At 36.5% G+C, this 22,254-nt stretch overlaps 1 protein-coding gene and 1 pseudogene across 4 annotated transcripts in view; both read right to left on the bottom strand.

The window, feature by feature from the left end:
- The window catches only part of ACAP2 (ArfGAP with coiled-coil, ankyrin repeat and PH domains 2), a 144,174-nt gene that overhangs the window by 74,155 nt on the left and 47,765 nt on the right, over window positions 1–22,254 (bottom strand). For 3 of the 4 annotated variants that reach the window (XM_088025008.1, XM_088025002.1, XM_028101179.2), the window contains exons 3-4: window positions 15,741–15,860; window positions 14,906–14,959 (exon numbers count right to left, since the gene is read on the bottom strand). The exons of the other annotated variant lie outside the window; for it this stretch is intronic. In XM_088025008.1, the coding sequence (XP_087881134.1) occupies window positions 14,906–14,959; window positions 15,741–15,860 (174 nt within the window). The remainder of the gene's footprint in view (window positions 1–14,905; window positions 14,960–15,740; window positions 15,861–22,254) is intronic. 4 annotated transcript variants of the gene reach the window in all.
- On the bottom strand, window positions 9,468–9,593 carry LOC114207188 (U4 spliceosomal RNA; annotated as a pseudogene).

The following is a 22,254-nucleotide window of genomic DNA, read 5'->3' as shown; positions in this document are numbered from 1 at the left end:
GATTCTCTCCCTCTCCCTCTGCCCTCCCTCCCCACCCTCCACCCCGCTTGCACATGCAAACATGCTCGCTCGCTCTCTCTCTCAAAAAAAAGAAAAAAGAATACCTCTGTATTTTTATTAAGTTTGCTAAGTGATTCTATTACTTAAAGATTGAGACAAACTGCTCTAACCCAGGGGTTCTTAAATTGGTTGTACATTAGAATAACCTGGGGAACTTTTAAATACCCTGATAATCAGAAACACTGGTGAGACTCAGGAGTCAGTATATTTAAAGGTCCCCAGGTGTAAACCAGCATTATGCATATCACCTGGTTGCTTGTTAGAAAAGAATTTCCAAAACCACTCCAAACTTACAGAATCAGTCTGCATTTACAAAGATTTCCAAGTAGTTTGTTTGGGGGAAGCAATATACTATTTCAAACTAGGCTGCATACTGGAATGACCTGGGGACCTTTGAAAATTACTGATGCCTGGTTCCTACTTCCAGAGATTCTGATTTTAGTTAGTCTGGGTTGCAGCTTTGGTTCATCCACTACCACTCCACTGAGAAAAATTCATCAAGGTAACTAGTCTTTAAATCACTTTCACTAAAGCAGAAAAAAGGTCTCTCTTCAGTGGGTGTCATGTCAGATATAGTCCCTAGAAGTGGACAAAAATAAAGGAGTCCTTTAGAGCAGAGGTCAGCACATTTTTTCTGTAAAAGACTAGACAGTATTTTAGGCTTGCGGGTCATGTGGTCTTTGTGACAACTACTCTCTTTGTAGTAGCCACAGACAATACAGAAACGAATGTGTTCCAGTGAAACTTTATATGCAAAAGGGGGGTGATGGGCTAGATCTGACCTTCAAACCAAAGTCTGCCAACCCCTGCTCTAGAACAGCGGTTCTCAAACTTTATAGTACCTCAGAATTGCCTAGAAGGCTTGTTCAAACACAGATGGCTGGCTCCCAGCCTCAGAATGCGGATTCAGTAGATCTGGGTGAACTCTGAGAAGCTCAAGTTCTAACAAGTCCCCAGGTGATGCTGATGCTGTTAGTCCATGGATCACAATTTGAGAATCACTGATTTAAAGTAGTGGTACTCAAACTACTACATGTCAGAATCACCTAGAGAAATTTTTAAAATTCTGATGCTATACTCCAGATGACATAAGTCAAAATCTCTGGGGATGGGGACAAATTTTCTACTGCAAAGGTTCCAAACACTTGGGTCAATGGCACGCACTACTGGTGTGCTGAAAGATACAGTAGACTGTATATATATAGATGGCCACCAACAATTCTTCTCATCCCTCCATGTGCATGGTACTCTCCCACCAAAAGGTAGAGTTTATTTCCCTTTACACTGAATTTGGGGTAGTCCTGTATCTTGCTTTGACCAAAAGAATGTAGCAGAAATGATTGTGTGATTTCCAGGCCTAAGCCTGAAGAAAAGCTAGTTATCACATTAAGAAGTCTGACTACCCTGCTGGAGATAGATCACATTATAAGAGAAAAGCCCTCGAGAAGGAAAGACTCCAAAGGGCAGGAAGAGCCTGGCCAATCCCAGCCATTCTAGCCACCCCAGATAAGGCACCAGACATGCTGGATCCTCCAGCCACACACAAACCACTCAGCCAACACCAACTGACATAGAGACAAGCTGCCCCCCTCCAAGCCCTACCTAAACACATGACAGTAGTTGTTTTAAGTCACTAAATTTTGGGGTGGTTAAACAGCCAGACAAAAATGTCAACAAAGGGTTTTTGGGGGGTGTTCTTTTTTTTAAGAGAGAGAGAGGGAGAGAGAGATCTTAAGCAGGCTCCATGCTCAGCACAGAGCCCAACACCGAGCTGAACCTCACAACTGTGAGATCATGATCTAAACTGAAATCAAGAGTCAGATGCTTAGACTAAGCCACCCAGGTACCCCAGTGTTTATAAGTTTTCATAGTGATTTGAGAAGTTGTAAACTATTTGGTACAACCATTCAGAAATTACCAACTGCTAAAATTGTATTTTTGCTAAAATTATATTCTAATATTATTTGTCTGACTTGCTCTGTAAAGTATTCAAATGCAATAATTATTACTTTAACAAAACTATGTAACTTTCCCCCTGGTGTTACCATTTGAATCATCCAAAACTATTTTAGTCATAATTTGTCATCACTTCTTGGCTTTGTACCCACTGTTAATTCTTTTTTTTTTTTTTTAAGATTTTTATTTATTTGACAGAGAGAGACACAGTGAGAGGGAACACAAGCAGAAGGAGTGTGAGAGGGAGAAGCAGGCCTCCCACCGAGCAGGGAGCCCGATGCGGGGCTCGATCCCAGGACCCTGGGACCATGACCTGAGCCGAAGGCAGACGCTTAACCGACTGAGCCACCCAGGCGCCCCTTTGTACCCACTGTTAAATATTTCATCTTTCTTTGGCTCTTATTTTCACAAATTTTTGCTATTAATGTGTTTTTATTTTTCACATTTCTACTTATAAGGTATATATAATTGTTTCCTTAGCATCATCATTTGTTATGAGGTATTTCTATTAGAATACAATCGATTTGGGGAGGAGGAGAACACAGGCAGCAACTTCTTCCTAAAACATCACCAAAGGCAAGGGAAGCAAGGGCAAAAATGAACTACTGGGACTTCATCAAGATAAAAAGCTTTTGCACAGCAAAGGAAACAGTCAACAAAATCAAAAGACAACCAACAGAATGGGAGAAAATATTTGCAAATACATATCAGATAAAGGGCTAGTATCCAAAATCTATAAAGAACTTATCAAACTCAACACCCAAAGAACAAATAATCCAATCAGGAAATGGGCAGAAGACATGAACAGACATTTCTCCAAAGAAGACATCCAAATGGCCAACAGACACATAAAAAAGTGCTCAACATCACTTGGCATCAGGGAAATCCAAATCAAAACCTCCATGAGATACCACCTCACACCCGTCAGAATGGCTAAAATTAACAAGTGAGGAAACGACAGATGTTGGCGGGGATGCGGAGAAAGGGGAACCCTCCTACACTGTTGGTGGGAATGCAAGCTGGTGCAGCCACTCTGGAAAACAGTAGGGAGGTTCCTCAAACAGTTGAAAATAGAGCTACCATACGATCCAGCAATTGCACTACTGGGTATTTACCCCAAAGATACAAATGTAGGGATCCGAAGGGGTACGTGCACCCCAATGCTTACAGCAGCGCTGTCCACAATAGCCAAACTATGGAAAGAGCCAAGATGTCCATCAACAGATGAATGGATAAAGAAGATGCAGTATGTATACATACACACACACACACGCACACACAATGGAATATTATGCAGCCATCAAAAAAAACACAAAATCTTGCCATTTGCAACGACGTGGATGGAACTAGAGGGTATTATGCTAAGTGAAATATGTCAATCAGAGAAAGACAAGAATCATATGATCTCACTGATACGAGGAATTCTTAATCTCAGGAAATAAATTGATGGCTGCTGGAGTGGTGGGGGGTGGGAGGGATGGGGTGGCTGGGTGATAGACATTGGGGTGGGTATGTGCTATGGTGAGCGCTGTGAATTGTGTAAGACTGATATGAATCACAGACCTGTACCTCTGAAACAAATAATACATTATATGTTAAAAAAAAAAAAAGATAGTAGGAAGGGAAAAATGAAGGGGGGCAAATTGGAGGGGGAGATGAACCATGAAAGACTATGGACTCTGAGAAACAAACTGAGGGTTTTAGAGGGGAGGGGTTTGGGGGGATGGGTTAGCCCGGTGATGTGTATTAAGGAGGGCACATATTGAATGGAGCACTGGGTGTTATATGCAAACAATGAATCATGGAAAACTACATCAAAAAAAAAAAAAGAATACAATCAATTATTTTTTTGACTATTACTTCTTGATATTTATTATTGGCTTTTGATGTTAATTAGCCAAACTCTGACTCTTGATGAAATTTCATTGTTTTATTTTTAATTATTAAAAAACATTTCTGAAGATGAATGCACATAATCTGTTGTGATGAGCACTGAGTGCTAGATATAAGTGATGAATCACTAAATTCCACTCCTGAAACTAATATAACACTATATGTTAACTAACTGGAATTTAAATAAAAAACTTGAAATAAACAAATGCACATAATCATTTAAATGGTATTGTAGGCATTTGCAGATTTTAAAACACTTTGAAAATTTGATTTTCTGATCATACATGAGAGTAACATTTATTGCATTAACTAAATTAGTATTTCCTATTTTTATATTAAATGTTCATTATATTATCTTTCAACAATTTTAAAACATTTTAAGAATGCAGAAAAACATACACACATCAATTTCTGAAACTTAAAGACATATTGTTTCATTTTCATACTTAGATTTTTTACTGATTGTTTTCCCACCATAATGGACAAATTTTTCAATAAATAGTGCTGAAAAGTGATTACATTCAGAATACAAACACAATAGTCCAAATTCTCTTCTTTGACCTATCTTTTTTATCAAAGTTATTAAATGAATCAATGGTAGAAGCAAACCATACAGGACTTCAACACAAAACATCCATTTCATACAGAAAGATTTGTACTCTAAACTTCTGCAAACACAAAAAAAAGAAACAAAGTTCTTTTATGAGATTAGTCACAACAATATCAAATTAAGAAACTAGTTACAAAGAAAAAAAAAAGGAGGTAGTTACAAGACCACCCAATTAGGAGCTAGAGCCAGAATGCCTCATACAATTGCAAAATTGCACAGTATGTTAGCTTGCAAGGAGAATGTCAAAACTTCATAATTTCCAAACAGGCAAAGGAAATCAAAAAGGTACCACATATGAGTAACAGAACAGAACAAACAGAACAAACATGCATTTGACAGCATGCCAAATAAACACAATAACAGTCACTAATCCAGAAGAAAACTTTATCAAAAGTGTTTATTGCTGAGTGATGATTCTACATGTTAAGAACTGTGCTCAAGTTAACAGCAATGGTTGAAACGTCTGAATAGAAGATTATCTTGCAAAGCCATCAATTGTTTTTGCAAAGTACCAAAACAAACTCCTAGGGATGAAATACTCAAAATGCTAGAAAAAAAATTTAAAACAAAAAAGATTATATTATGGAGACATTCTAATGTTGCACACCGATAGCGCTGTCATAATGACAGCAAGATGTAAGTTTGTGCTAAAAATTCATTTGGAAAACTCTGAAGATCTAGTAACACATTATTTCACAAAGGATCTCTCAAAGTAAAAGTTTGAATGTAGACATAAATTCCAAATTAAATGTTATCAAAATAATGTATGGATCTAAACAAAGTATTCAAAACCTTTGGTTCATCCATTTTTAGCTTTTTGGTAAAGAAAGGATATGAGACTATCACTCTCTGCTGTTTCAAACAAAATGTACTGGCTGTCAAAAGAACTGTGCCTAAGTTTGTAAGTTAAAAGTAGAATTCAAAAAGTTTAGGAGGAATAAATCTCAACTTACAGGTGTGGTTAATGCTAGTTATTGACATTAAAATATGGCTTAAGCAGCATTCTGCAATCTGATGAACTTATTTCAAGCAATCCTTGATATTTCTGACAATTAACATACACTGACAAACTGTGTGGATTCAGAGCGTTGGAAAGGAGAGGCTGAGAATGAATCACTAGGGAGTCTGCTATAATCTACATCCACAAAGAGAATTATTAAAAGTTAATTAAGGGTTAAAGGGAGAAAAAAGTAGGTAGACCAACTTCTGTGTATACCTGCAAAAAAGGTTCATCATTACTTTATTCAAAATCTATTCAGTTTATCCAGGAAAATTTAAGCATTACACATGTCAATGAAAGAAAAAAACAGAGCACTTCAACTTAATGAATGATTGCTCCTTTAAAGCACAACTTAAAGAGACAGAATTACTTAAATTCTAATTACATGGGATAAAGAAGGTCCTATCAATCAGGAAGAAAGGGCAATAAATCAACTCCTGTCAATCAGGAGCAAAGGGCAATAAATACTCACCTGCCTTTCACCAATATGCCTACTTATGCAGACAACATTCTCATCAATGACAATGACCAAGAATTTGAAAAATCAGCTCTCTCTCAAATAAATAAATAAAATCTTTAAAATATATATATATATTAAATATTTAGAAGTGTTATACATTCAATATGTAATATCTTCCCTAATACTATGTTTTATTTTAACATAATTCTATTAAAAAGAAAAATTTTTAAAAAGATTGTTTATTTGACAGAGAAAGACACAGCGAGAGAGGGAACACAAGCAGGGGGAGCGGGAGAGGGAGAAGCAGGGTTCCCGCAGAGCAGGGAGCCCTATGCAGGGCTCGATCCCAGAACCCCAGGATCATGACCTGAGCTGAGGGCAGGTGCCTATCGACTGAGCCACCCAGGCGCCCCTAAAAAGAAGTTTTTATTTATTAAATATTTATTAATTACTTTAACATAATTCCATTTTTAAAATCTAAACGTTTTTCACTAACACCGATAGGACATGAAACCATTTATTGAGTGAATGAGTAGACAGCTACAATATGGAAACTCAAACTTACAAAAAAAAGCAAAAAGGGTTACACATTTTATAGAATTTATGCATCAATTCAACCTTAAAGCTTAATTCAGCAAAGAGAATAATCAAATAGTCCAAGTTCCTTACACAAACAGCAAGTTAGAGTCATCAGTGAAGTTATAGACATCTCTGTATTCCAGAAAAACAAGTCAGTATTCAAGCCAACTCCAATACGTAGTAGAACGTAGCACACATGACCTGCTCTGGAAAAGTCATGAGTTGGCATCTTATAAAGACATGAGTTAAAGAGCAACCCTAGGAAATTCTCATTCCATAAGGAATCCGGAACAGTAATATCCATTTTTACAGAAGAAATAAACCACCAAGGAATCCAAATAATTTTTTTAAATGACCAAAGACAATCTAATCCCAATCTATGTTTAATCTTACTTGGCTAAAAACCCAAATGGCTCTATTATTTCAAACATTTATTTAAACCATAAAGTTATTCATAAATGACATCTGTTGAATATCCAGCTTTTTATCCTGACACAAATTGACACCCCAAAACCTAAGTATTACAAAGTCTGCTATAGACTGTGAGCAGATTCCAGTGTTCATTACATTTTAGAAAGCAGTTTGTCATATCCTATAAAGCCTCCTTCACCCTGTAATGCTATGTAATTAAAATTCATTGTAGAGAATGCTACTAAAATGAAGCATTTTATGCAGCTAGGCTTTTCCCACATTTTAACAAATGGCTCTGAGACCATAATTAAATCTCATAATAAATAATGCTTTGTAACCTTAGAATGTTTATAACTAAAAGTCATCTAGTAAAGCCCATTCACTTTACAGAGGAGGAGGATAAAGCTCAGAAAAATTAAATGACTGCCCCAGGATAAGAATTATGCAAGTACTAGGAATATATGAAACAAGAGGTGTGTCATCCCTGGATATATTCTAGTTAAAGTGAAGTATGCAGTATTATGATGGAGGAAGAATCTTTGCCTCATATATAAGAACTCTGAATCAAGTACACACAAGTCACTCCTCCTAGGAAAAATTAAAAGTACTTGTTAATGAGAAACAAAAAGGCCAGGTAAAGCAGACAGCATAGCGACTATAAAAGGAAAGGATATTAAAATAAACCAAGGTCTTAGAATTTCATACTTTATCTATTAGTAGGAAAATTTGAGATGCTATAAAAATATGCAAATAAAATTAGAAAGGCACTGGACATCTGAGTGTAGTTTCAAAGAGTTTTCTATTTATACATACATATGTAGTGCGTATACAAACACACACAAGCTCACCAACCTAGAGCCTTAAGACCTCTGAGCAGACAGGCCGACAAAGAGTAATCGGTCGGTTTGCAAATTTTTTTAAGATTTTATTTATTGGGGCGCCAGGGTGGCTCGGTCAGTTAAGCATCTGCCTTCGGCTCAGGTCACGCTGGGATCGAGCCCCACATCAGGCTCCCTGCTCAGCGGGAGGCCTGCTTCTCCCTCTCCCGCTCCCCCTGCTTATGTTCCCTCGCTCGCTGTCTCTCTCTCTCTCTCTCAAATAAACAAAATCTTTAAAAAAAAAAAAAAAAAAAAAAGCTGAGCAGGGAACCCAACGCAGAGCTTGATCCCAGGACCCTGAGAGATCAGGACCTGAGCTGAAGGCAGACACTTAACCAGCCACCCAGGCACCCCATTTTGCAAATTATTTTTAAAGCAACATAAATTTTATAGTCAAAACAGAGATCCTGAAGTTTTTCAAGTGCCAGAAACAATAAAAGAAAATTTTTAAACATTGCTTTAAATTATCTACCTAGTGTGTGCTATTACGGATTTAAAAAGATTTTTATTCATTTAATGACTATAAAAAAAACCACTTAAGAGTTTTAATAACTTCATAACCCCAGTCTTCTTAACTCTGCCGTGAGTAACTACTTTCTACCAAGAATCTTGTAGGTGGTAGTAGCAGAGATTAATACAACAAAGTGTCTGCAGTCATGGAACTTAGAACAGACAATAAATTAAGTACATACATACATTTAAGAACCAGACCCACATATCTGTACATCATCTGTGTGTGTGTGCATGGCGCACTCACATGTGTGTGTGGGTGTGTGTATGTATATAAAAAACAGAGTAAAATGACATAAAGTGACCATAGGGTGGTCAAGGAAGGTTTCTCTGAAAGGCTGTGACCTAAATAAAGTGAAGGAGATCCATAGGAAGAGAAGGAATATTGTAAGGAAAACAGCCATACATAGATATGAAGGAAGAATATTCTGCACAGAACAGACAGCGAGTGCAAAAGCCCTAAGATGAGAACGACTTTGATATGTTAAAGAACAACGAAGTCCAAGTAGCTACAGCCAAGTCGAGAGTAGAGATGAGATCAGGGAGTTATCAGAGGGCTTGGTAGACCATGGTTATAACGGATTTTACTCTGAGTGTGATGGGAAGCTAGAACAGTGGAATGCTGCTAACTAATTTATATTTTTACAGTTCTTCCTTGACCGGGTGCCTGGGTGGCTCAGTCAGTTAAGCATCTGACCCTTTTTTCTGTGGGGGAAGGGGATCTCTGGCCTTTTATTTATTATTTTTATTATGTTATGTTAGTCACCATACAGTACATCATCAGTTTTTGATGTACTGTCCCATGATTATTTGCATATAATACCCAATGCTCATTACAACACATGCCCTCCTTAATACCCATCCCTCCACCCCCCTCCCCTCTGAAACCCTCAGATTGTTTCCCGGAGTCCAGAGTCTCTCATGGCTCATCTCCCCCTCGCTGATTTCCCCCCCTTCAGTTTTCCCTTCCTTCCCCTAATGTCCTCCCTGCTATTCCTTATGTTCCACATATGAGTGAAACCATATAATTGTCTTTCTCTGCCTGACTTATTTCACTTAGCATAATCCCCTCCAGTTCCAACCATGTCGATGCAAATGGTAGGTATTCATCCTTTCTGATGGCTGACTAATATTCCATTGTATATATGGACCACATCTTTGGTAAAAGTTTTCAATTAGCAATAATCGCGCTTCAGATAAACCTCATTGGCTACAATACTGCCACCGCACAAAGCTAAGAATCCGACTCTTAATTTTGGCTGAGGTCATGATCTCAGGGTCATGAGATCAAGCCCCACATCGGGCTCCATGCTGAACGTGGAGCCTGCTTAAGATTCTCTCTTTCCTTCTCCCTCTGTCCCCCATCCCACTCACTTGCATGCTCTCTCAAAAATTAAATTAAAAAAAGTTCTTCCTGGCTGCTGTATACAGAACTCACTGTAGAAGGGCAAGAAAAGAAGCAGAAACACAAGTTGGGAGGCTATGTTATAATCCTAAACAAGAGGTGGTAGTAGTTTAGACTTGGAGGTGATAGAGAAACTACTATTAGATAGACTTGGGGTATATTTTGCTAATATACTGGATATGGAGAATATGGAAAAGAGAAAAGTCATATAAGAAGTTTTAAGGATAAAAATCATTAAATTGCACAATAATTTGACTGCCAAAAATATTTTTTTCCTCAGTGCAATTGGTTTTTATTATTAAAGCCAAGATTGGAAAACGGCTATCCCCCCAACCTTGCCGTGACCCTCCCATCTACTTCCAGATTCATCCTGTTATGTCCTGTGAAGGTGAAAACTAGATTTCTCTGGAAAAGACTCAGAAATGCTCATGCCCCCCAAAAATATTTTCAAATTATAGCCTTTATGGTTCTTGTGCTGGTTAATTGTTGGTTTTCACCACTATATCACCCTTCCATGGGCTCCTCCTCTATATTGCCAGGTACTAGAAATCTGCAAAACATATTTCCTAGGCTTCCTTGCATACAAAGAGGTTAGATTCTGCCAGTGGAAGCCAATATTAGATTAAGAGGCAAGACAGAGGAAGCCACTGTTTTTCCTGCTTCTGTTCTGACACAGACATCAGTAATCAACTGTGAGCCACACCAACTTTGAGCAGCACTGGTGACCAATCTAGGCAGTTTCAAGGGGACTACAGGCTCCTTGACTCTTGAGGCAGCCACAAGAAGGCAAGCTCCTGGCTTCCTGGCCAGGTAACAATGGCCGTATTCTCAAAAGTGCAGTACTTGGGGGCTCTGGGAAACACCACTTTCCCTTTTGTTTCTCCAGCCCCAGGGGCAATAGCTACTTCCCATATTTACTAATCTCTAGGTGGCATCACCTTAACTTTTTTTTTATTCCTCCAGACCTTCTAACATTTTTGTAACCCATTCACTGTATTAAAATCTTTCTATCAGAAATATCCTAAGTGGTTTGTTTTCCTGAATGTATGCCAACTGATACAACTGATATGAAGAAAGGAATATCACTCTCCAGAGTCTACTTTCACATACTGTGTTCCTCATAACACCCTTACATATAGGCATGGCAAATTCTATTATTCCCTTTATATGAAACAATAAACTGAAAAATGAAAGTGATTATTAAAATACTTTGAAGATTTGAGAAGAAAGCTTCCAATACACATTTAAACAATTTATTTACCAAGTGTTTATGTTAACCATAACTTTTCACACATAAAACTTTAACAAAGAGCAAGGTATTCTTATGTAAAGCAATAATATAAGATTTACACTGATTTTTTTTTAAAGATTTTATTTATTTATTGGAGAGAGAGAGAGAGATCATGATCAGGGGGACGGGCAGAAGGAGAGGGAGAAGCAGACTCCCTGCCGAGCAGGGAGCCCAGCGTGGGGCTCTCAGCATCCCAGGATGCTGAGATCATGACCTGAGTCGAAGGCAGACACTTAACCGACTGAACCACCCAGGCGCCCCAAGACTTATAGTGATTTAAAGAAAATATCAGAAACAAGACTATTACAAAAGATATCACGGAGAAAACATTTAACCTGTTACATTAATTTCAAATCAATAGCTTTTATCCCCCCAAAATTAATTCTCACTATATTGCATTTTTTTAAGAAGTTTAAATACAAGCAATCACTTGATTTAAAAAGAACCAAACATACTATATTCTGGCATCTAAATCCGCCAGAAGGCAAAAAGAGAACTAATAAGAGGTCATCAAAAAAACAAACTGGTCAAAATATCAGAGCTAAAACCGTAAAGCTCTTAGAAGAAAATGAAGGAATAAATCTTCATGATCTGGGATTTGGCAATGGATTTTTGGATATGACCCCGAAAGCAGAAACAACAGAAGAAAAAATAAATTGAATTTCATCAAAATTAACTTTTGTGCATCAAAGAACATTATCAAGAAAGTGAAAAGACAACTTACAGAATGGGAGAAAATATTTATATATCACTTATCTGATAAGAGTTTAATATCCAAAATATACAAAGAATTCAATTTTAAAAATTCCAATTTAAAAATGGTCAAAGGAGTTGAATGGGCAACAATGGTAATGATGACAGAAGATATACAATATCATATGCCAATAAACACATGAAAACATGCTCAACTGCATTAAGCATTAGAGAAATGCAAATCCAAACCACAGTGACACTACTTCATACCTCCTAGGATAGCTATGATAAAAAAAATGGAAAATAATAAATGTTGACAAGGATGTGAAAAACTGGAACATGCATATATTGCTGGTGGGAATGTAAAATGGTACAGGTTCTGTGAAAAACAGTTTAGTGGTTCCTCAGGAAGGAAGTAGTATAGAAGTACCATATGAAGCAGTAATTTCACACCTGGATATACACTCAAAAGAACTGAAATCAGGAACTGAAGCAGATACTTGTACACGCTAATTTTTGTACAGATAAAATTTGAAGTACAATTAAAATAAATATTATCAGATAACTTTATCCTTAATTTATTGACCAAAAAAGAAAATCAAATATACTAAGAACCAAAAATCAGACTTTAAAGAATATAAGTGCTCATATTCTTGTTATAAACAGCTGCTAATAAATTTTGAAACCCCAAATAATTATATGACAGTCATATATTTTAAGCTTTTAAAAATATTAAAAGCGTATAACACAAAAATTAACTCAAAATAGATTAAAGACTTGAATGGAAGACCCAGAGCCCGTAAAACTCCTAGAAGAAAACACAGACAGTAAGCTCCTTGACATGTCTTGGCAATGATTTTTTGGATTTGACACCAAAACAAAGGTAACAAAAACAAAAATAAACAACTGGGACTACATCAAACTAAAAAGTTTCTGCCCTACAAAGGAAACCAACAACAAAGTAAAAAAGGAACTTACCGGATGGCAGAAAATATTTGCAAATCATATATCTGATAAGGGGTTAATATTAAAATTAAAAAAAAACCTCATACAACTCAATAGCAGAGGGTCAGAATAAATATGTTTCCAAAGAAAACATGCAGATGGTTGATAAATGAAGAGATGTTCTACATCACTAATCATCAGGGAAATAAATGTAAATCAAAATGCAATGAGATACCACCTCATCCCTGTTAGAATGACTATTATCAAAAGGACAAGGAAAAACAAAACAAAACAAAACAAAACAGGGCACCTGGGTGGCTCAGTCATTAAGTGTCTGCCTTCGTCTCAGGTCATGATCCCAGGGTCCTGGGATTGAGCCCCATATTGGGCTCCCTGCTCAGTGGGGAGTCTGCTTTTCCCTCCCTCTCCCTCTGCTGTTCCCCCTGCTTGTGCTCTCTATCAAATAAATAAAATCTTTAAAAAAAAAAAACAAAAAAAAAGACAAGAAATAACAAATGTTGATGAGATTACAGAGAAAGGGGAACCCTCTTGCACTATTGGTGGCAATGCAAACTGGTGCAGCCACTATGAAAACAGTATGGAAGTTTCTCAAAAAAAATAAAATTAGAATACCGTATGATCCAGCACTTCCACTTCTGGGTATTATGGGAAGAAAGTGAAAACACTAACTTGAAAAGATATCTGCACCCCCATGTTCATAGCAGCATCATTTACACTAGCCAAGACATGGAAACAACCTCCATGTCCATCACTGGATGAACGGACAAAGAAGATATAGATGTGTGTATATATACAGATACACATACAATGCAGTACTACTCAGTCATAAAAATTAATGAACTCCTGCCATTTGCAACAAAATGGATGGACCTTACAGGCATTATGCTAAGTGAAATAAGCCAGAGAGAAAAAGATAAATACTGTATGATTGCACTCAGATGTAAAATTTTTAAAACAACAACAACAAAAAAACAAGCTTAAGGATATGGAGAACAGACGGGTCTGGTGGCTGCCTGAGGCAGGGGTGGGGGTGATGGGGGTCAAAAGGTGTAAATTTCTAGTTATAAAGTGACTATGCTGCGGGAACATATTGTACAGTATGATGACTATAGTTAATAATACTGTACTGTAGGGGCGCCTGGGTGGCTTAGTCAGTTAAGCAGCCGACTCCTGATTTCAGCTCAGGTCATGATCTCACGTCTGGCTCTGAGCTCACTGCGGAGTCTGCCTATGCCTCTCCCTTTGCTCCTCCCCTACCCTCAAATAAATAAATAAATGAATAAAATCTTCTAAAAAATAATAATAATACCGTACTGCATATTTGAAAGTAGGTAGGAGAGTGGGTCTTGAAAGTTCTCATCACAAGAAAAAAAGTTTGTAACTATATGTGCTGATACATGTTAAGTGAAATTTACTGTGGTAATCATTTTGCAATATAGGCAAATATAGAATCGTTACATGGAATCACTATACACATGAAACTAATATGTCAATTATACATCAATAAAAATTGTTTTTAAAAGAAGTATATAATTTACAAGCTACTACATTTTCAGTAAACTTTTACAAAATTTATAAAGGAATTTCCTGACATTCTAAAAGTAGTATCTATCCCTCATTCTTGAGGGATAAAAGCCCTTAAATCTTTTGGTTTTTTTCTTATTCTGATTTTAGGTTTTATTGCCCTGGTTAGAATCATAAAGAGAAACGTTCTTAGCAAAGGAAAACAGAAAAAAACAGCATCTTTTGCCCTCATGAATAACTAGAATAAAAGTCTTCAAATCTTAAATGCACATATAAATAGCTCAAGGAATACAGCAGTCTTTAATCCTGGCAACTGATTAGAGACAAAGGGGATATATTTGTGTATCTTAAAAGAAATAGCTAAATCTGGAATAATGGCTTTTACTTCTTCATTCTTATTTTAAATAATTCCTTAAAAACTCACAAAGGCACAACTTAAACAAAAAAAATAACTTTTATGGGTATATACTTCATTAAGTTCACTATATTAGAATGAGAAATAAAATGTCTCTCTCTCATACACACACACACATTTTAGATCGACCAACTAAACAGTTGGCAAATCAAAGTTACTGAATTACAACTTAAGTAATTTTATAAAATACCACCATTCATGGAAAGTACTACACATTTACATGCTCATACTAATACCTACTTACTGACACTTACTGTGTGAAAATTTATCATTTCTTGAAGACTGTCAGAAAACTTGGTCAAACTTGTCTATGAGAAAGAAACCAAAAGAAAAACCAAGTCATTTAAGAGCCATGAAAATAGGTCACAAAAACGTTACTTCTGCATTTCTGACAGAAACATCTAGTTACACTGTAAACAATAACATTTACTTCCGAGGATGATTTCATGGCACTGCGTCAGGGGCATGCTCTGCAAAGAGGACCAGTGTACATGTGGTAGGATAGTCAAAGAATTAGTACTGTCATATCTACAGGAGTAGGCTAACAAATAATAATGGCACATATAAACCTAAAGGTAAAATTGAGTGTATCAAGACTGTGCCCATTTAGACATCCATGAACCAACTCATCATCAAAGCACACCCATTACCTAACCAGCTATTATTCCTCATGGAAGAAATATCGTTAATACCACATAGTATAGCAAGTGGTCTAAGTTAACCCAGCACAGCTAGCTGACAAGAATTTTCCTATGCAACCTCATACATAGAGTTAGATACTATTCTTAAGATTTAAATGCTCTCTGCTTGCCCTATAAGCTCCTACTGGCAAGGATAGTCCTCCTCTCCCTACTCAGGTCCTCTTGTAGATGATTCAGCTCACCTAGCAGAAGTAAACTTATATTCACAATGAAATCAACCATCAACTTCTAACTACACTTAGAAAACAAGATTATACAACACCAGTAGGTGATAGCTTTTCTACTCCTAACTTTAAGGACCACTATAACTACTAATATGGTAAATGGGTGCATAGTTCTTTAACATTTTGTTGAACTTATCATATTAACTAATTTTAATAATACTAACCTCAACTACAGCATCATTACTAGAATACTGTGCCAGGTCTCGAATCCCATTCATGAACTGTTTATTTGCAACACAAAAGGCCTTTCCGGTATCAATCATCACAATACAAAGTTTCACAAGCTGAAAAAGAAAAACATTACATCAGGTTGAAAATAATTACACAAATTATTGTACAAGTGTTAGCAACAGCTAACATGAGTTAGCCTAGTTAAGATAAATTATGGTTCATCAATAAAGCCAAAATAGACTAACTGAAATTACTCTTTTTAACTCTGACTTACAAAGTAAATTCATAGGAGAGTTGTACCAAAAAAAGTTGACCCTTTAGGACCCACAGGCGGTATGGTAACAACAACAAATAATTTTATCAAGTCAAATTCAATTCCATAACTCCATAAAAATTTATTAAGCACCTCCTAGAAGAAAGAACAGGGAAGTTCAGGCAGAACAATCAGTATGCTAAAAAAATACTTAAAAAAAACCCCAAAACCTGTGGTATGTTGGAGGAAAGAGGAGTAAACTGGTATGTTGGGTTAGTCATGCTAGGCATTTCAGTGTCAATCTATGAACACAAACATCTGAATTGATTAATCAACCATATTTCGCCAATGTCCACTATTTTAGGCATTGTGCTAGTCTTAAAATTTAGACTTTGTTTCATCTTTCTTTCTCTATAATTCTTTTCCTCCCCCCCTTTCTCTTTTCTGTTCCTTATTTTTCTCCTTTCATTCAAACACAGAACACTTTCTTTAAACAAATAAAATCTTGGGTGAATACATACATTTTTAAAAAGTGGATAAAGGAAGGATGCTGAGAGGGTAATGGTGGGGGCACCAAGAAGAGGGTAAAGAGCAAAAAAAAAAACAACTTTAGAAAACATCTAAAGGATCTCAAGAGTATAATTTAAAACTGTTACCCTAGGGCCTAGAAGAACAGAAATTAAAAACATAATGTCAGCTCTCAGAAGCTCTAATTCTAACCAGTAGACAAGCAGATAAATTCTGTACGGCACAAACACAACTGCTATGCATGACAAAACCACACATGATCAAACAAAGGAAGGACATCTAACCAGGACCATGGGCATCAGGGAAGGATTCCTGGTAAAGAACACTTAAGAAAAGTCCTGAAGACCAACAAAAATTAGCCAATCAGACAAGAGTAATGGGAAGATACTACTCTAGGAAGAGCATGTACTAAGTAAGGCCCAGAACCTACCTGGGCAGGGCAAACCAGAGGCACTAAGTAGCTTAGTGCAGGGTGAAAATGTGGGGCATTAAAGGCGTGATGTTGGAAAATGTATGCAAGGGCCAGATCAGGACAAGCCTTTATGTGCAATGCTAAAATGTTCACATTTTGTATGAAAGGAAACAGGAAACAAGTGAAGACACTAATTGGTGAGTTCACCAGAGTTCCATCTTAGAATGATGACCTAAAAGGAGAAAAAGTAAAGACAGGGAAATAGAAAGAATAAAGATAAGAGGATTAGACCAAATACCATGACAGGCTGAATTAAGGCAGTAAGCAGGGAGAGAAATGGAGAGACATATACAAGAATTACAGTCAAGTACCCTTATGTAGTACAGTTATGTAGACTGTGTCCCACCAAGGGAAAAAAAATAGGAGCTGAAATCCAGCCTGAGCTCTGCTTGCCATGGGCTACATCTGCTAATTCACACAAAGACACATTGAACTGGCCAGCAAAAGACTTGTTTTCACTGTGTTAGGCCTGTGAGGTGGCCCTGAACTAGATGGGCCTGTGATATTAAGCCAAGTGGAAAGCTGATCAAACACGTGAAAACAGATGTTTGAAACTCAAAAAAGAGGCATGTGCTGTAGATACACACAGAGGAGTCATCAGCATATATATAGTTATATCAGTGCTGCAGTGCTACATCCTAGACAGAAAGCAGGGGCAGAGCATGCAGCGTGAAAACCTCACAGCGGAAACAAAAGAGGAAGAGGAAAAGTAGGAGGAAAAGCAAGAGAATCATTTCACCAAAGTAAAAAAAAGAACAAAGTATCAAAAGATGGATGATGAATAGGCTGAAAATCCATAAAGTCAAATTTTAAAAAAGACTTTAAAAATTTCTATTGAGCTTAGTGACAAAGTCACCAGCATCCTTGGCAAGAATAATTGTAAGAGAAACTGACTGGGGGGCTGTTAGCCAGATTACAGGAGTTATGAACTGTAGATGAAGGAAGACATGATGATAGATCAATATTTCCCAAATATATTCTACAGAATATCCTACAGGAACATCCTATACCAAAATAAGGATCCTGTGACAAAATAAATCTGGCAAACTCTGGGTTTAAAGAGATAAACGGATTTCTTTATTGCTGAACTTTAAAGAGCTTTTGATATACTCATGGGTGTTGCGAATCCTAGAGGAGTATAATATGTAGCATTTCTCAAAAATATTTAGCATAGAATTCTCTTCAGAGGAAATATGCTCATAGAAACAACATTCCAAAACACTCACTACAAGAAATGCTGGCAGAGATCAGTCTTTTAAACAGTTTGAAAATTACAAATAAAGAGAAAATTACAAAAAATAATGTCTTAAAAACCAGAAAAACTAATTCTAAAATTCATATGGAATAACCAACATGCAAGAAGAGGGAAAATAACTGAAAATGAGCAATGTGATGGGAACATTAGCCTTATATATTATTAAAATGTATTATACAAGTATAGTAATGACAATTCTGGTAATGGACATGAACAGACAAACGTTTTCATTGGAACAGAATATGGAGTCAAGAAACCGATACAGGGGTGCCTGGGTGACTCAGTCGGTTAAGCGGCTGCCTTTGGCTCAGGTCATGATCCCAGGGTCCTGGGATTGAGTCCCGCGTCAGGCTCCCTGCTCAGCGGAGAGCCTGCTTCTCCTTCTCCCTCTGCCTGCCACTCGGCCTACTTGTGCTCTCTATCTCTCTGTCAAATCAATGAAAACCTTAAAAAAAAAATTAAAAAAAAAAAAAGAAACCAATACAAATATGCAGTACTTGATTAAAGTAACCTTCTAGCCAGTAGGGGGAAAAGTGATTCAATAAATGACATAGGGACATTAGCATCTAAAGGGGAAAAAAGAAAAAAAGAAACTAAGTTGAATTCCAAACACTCCAATTAATTTCAGATGGAATAAAGATTTAAACATGAAATATTAAATCAGAAAACTAAAACAGGAGGTAATATTTTTTATAATCCCAAAGTAAGAAAAGTCTTTTTGAGAAAGTTGCAAAACTCAGAAGTCATAGAAGAAAGAAATCAACTCAACTACAAAAAAATAAAAATTTCAGGGCGTCTGGGTGGCTCAGTTGGGTTAGGTGTCCAACTCTTGATCTCAGCTCAGGTCTTTGATCTCAGGGTCATGAGTTCAAGCCCCGCATTTGGCTCTACCCTGGGGCATGGAGTCTATTTAAAAATAAATAAATAAAACATTTTTATTAGGGGAAAAAAAACAAACTTAGTCAAAAGACAATAATATGGGAAAACAATATTAGTAACAAATCATAAGGGACTAATTTCCCTGCTATAAGAAGAGGATACAAATCATTTCTGAAAATCAAACCAGCCACTACAAAAATAATGGCCAACAGATTATGTACAGATAATACCCAGTAAAGAAAATTCAAAGACATACTATGCCCATGAAAAAAAAAATTCAATCTCACTCATAGTAAAAGAATATTTTACTCTTTTACAAAGAGTAAATTACTGTTTTTTTTACATAATAGCAAAGATTATAAAGTTTATTAACTTGCTATTTTAGAGAGGGTAGGTATGGGGAAACAGGTACTCTTACACATTTATGGGGGAGATGTAAACTGGTACAATTTCTATGTAAGGCAACTTAGCAAGAGCTATCAAAATTTTAAACACATACCCTCTACTCTAGCAATTCCACTTTTAGAAAAGTATTATAAAGTTATATGTTCACCTAAACCACATGACACACATGTGAAGTCATACACTGCAGCCACAGTAAAATACAGGTAGCAATCTAAGTGTCCATCAGTAGGCAACTGGATAAATTATGATATATCCATACAATGAAATACAATTCAGCCATTAAAAAGAATGAGGCAGCTCAATAATTAATAACAGAAACCCAAATCCAAGATGTAGTTTTTCAAAAGGCAAAATGTAGAACAGTGTTAATATTTTTGTTGTACTGGGAGAGAAGAAGACAAATATTTATAATCTTTTATATGCCCAGAAAATTTCTGGAAGGACACAAGTGTTCTCCTTTAGGAAAGAGATTAGAGGGTTACCAATTTTTCATTGGGTACACACTTTTGTGTCTTTGAAATCTGTATCACATAGGAGGTATTATTCAGCAAATTAAACAACTTTAAAATAATTAAATTAAAAGGTTCCATGATAGCTGAAAGAGAGAGGTTGGTAATATAACATCATCATGGTTAAAAACATAGGCTTCTGGGCTCAGTCAGTTTAGGTTCAAATCCTGCTGCTGTACTTAACCATCTAAATGATTCTGAGTGAACTTAACCTCAGTAATCTTAAATTTCTTCTGTCTGAAATGATCACAATGGTACCAAACCATGCAAGATTACTATAAAAGAATTAAGATAATGCACTTAAAGATCTTAGCACAAACCATTACTGGCACATGGTAATTACTAAAGATTTATATTTCCTTGTCAGAATTTTCTTGTTTGCTTTTGGTTTTCTCTCTTATTTTGTTTTTGTTCCAGGGAAACTTGAACACTTTCTACTTAAAATGAAGAGGTGGTAGAGAAAGAAAAGAAGAAAGATGGCTAAAGCAAAGTCCTGAGAAGTTAAGAGTTTGGAATTACATAGGAAAAGGGATACTTTTATCACTCAAATGGGAGGAAAAGTGGAAAAAGAGAAGGGCATAGTCTAAATTTCTAGATTAGGAGCAAGAAATAAAAATGTTCCACCAAAAGGAAGATAGAGTCAAAGTCATCTATTAAGAAAGAAGAACAAAGTGATAAATCATGAGAAAACAGAAGCATAACAGCTGTTAGAGATAACAAGATAACCTGAATAAGTCTTGGAAAATTTGTTTTACATCAAGAATTCCAGGAATGTGTAACTCCACCAGTTGATTTCACCAAACAATTGTGTAACTTCTCCTACAGGGCTTTACAGCCCAGATATGACACAGAGAATACAGATGATTAGACTAATATAGTGAGAATTCTATGGAGTAGGTTTTATGGAAGGGAAATGAAGGCATCCAGAAGAAAAATATGATGGAATAAAATTAAGAGTAGACTAAAAGGGTTCATAGCAGTATTATTCATACTAGCCAAAAAGTGGAAATAACCCAAATGTCCATCAAGTGATGAAGGGATAAATAAAATGTGGTCTATCCACACAAAGGCATAAAAGGAAATACTGGAACATGTTACAACATGTACTGATGAACCTTAAAAACATCATGCTAAGTGAAAGAAGCTAGTCACAAAAGGACAAATTATGATTCCATTTATATGAAATGTTCAAAATAGGCAAACCCATACAGACACAGTAGATTAGTGGTTGCCAGAGGATGTAGGGAGAGGTGAATTGGGAGTGACTGCCAACAGGTACAGGATTTCTCTTTAAGGTAATGGAAATGCACTGGAATTAGACAGTGGTGAGGGTTGCACAATAGTGTGAATACACTGGAAACACTGAACTGTACACTTTAAAATGATGAATTTTATGTCCGGTGAATTTTATCTCCAAAAATTACTCCCCCCCCAAAAAAAAATGCACTGAAAGGGGAGTTTAAAATGTCTAAAATATCAGAAGTTTATAGGCTGAAAGACTAGAGGGCTAGCTAAGCTTGAAGAACAGAAGTGGAGTGAAATGAGAACTGGAAAGACTAGAGTCTCAGGTAAGAAAGTAAGAGATCCGCATTCCAGATTTCCGAGATGAGAACTCTGAATGGTAAGGCAGAGCTCTGACCATGGAAACAGGTATCAGAATTAGAATAGAGGCCACTATCACAGGAGCTGGAGACAGAATGGAACTGACATATAGCTGAGCCACACATACACTGCAGCTATGCAGGAGGAAGGACTGACTTGATGATAGAAACTATGCCAGCTAGCAAAATCCTTAGTAGATGACACTGAGGACAGGTATAACTGAATAACAGAAGCCTACAAAGAGGGAAGATTCTTACCCAAGAGTATATGTCAAGTTAGTCAAAATTATCAAGCTAGTGGCCCCAATTCATTCAAAAGTTCTTTGGTACTAAGTGATATGTATGTCATAGGCGCTTTTCCAGGTGATGAGAATATAAACAACTTATCGGTTGACTGTCCTTGAGTAAATAACAACCTCTCTAAGTCTCATTTTTCTCACGGGCAAATTGGGTATAATACCAACTTTGCAACATTGTTGTGACAGTTGGAGATAATATAAGTAAAACTTAGCACTTGATACATGGTGTGCATCAAATGAGGGTTTTCCTTTTTCTTCAAAGACTGTCTTCAAGGAGCTAATAATCTGTTGAAGAGACACCATCAT

This window comes from Eumetopias jubatus, unplaced genomic scaffold (assembly GCF_037043125.1).
Source record: "Eumetopias jubatus isolate StellerSeaLion01/CBP00866 unplaced genomic scaffold, mEumJub1_p1.0 scaffold_1, whole genome shotgun sequence".
NCBI classification, from domain to species: Eukaryota; Metazoa; Chordata; class Mammalia; order Carnivora; family Otariidae; genus Eumetopias; species Eumetopias jubatus.
This window is presented reverse-complemented; position numbering and strand designations above follow the sequence as displayed.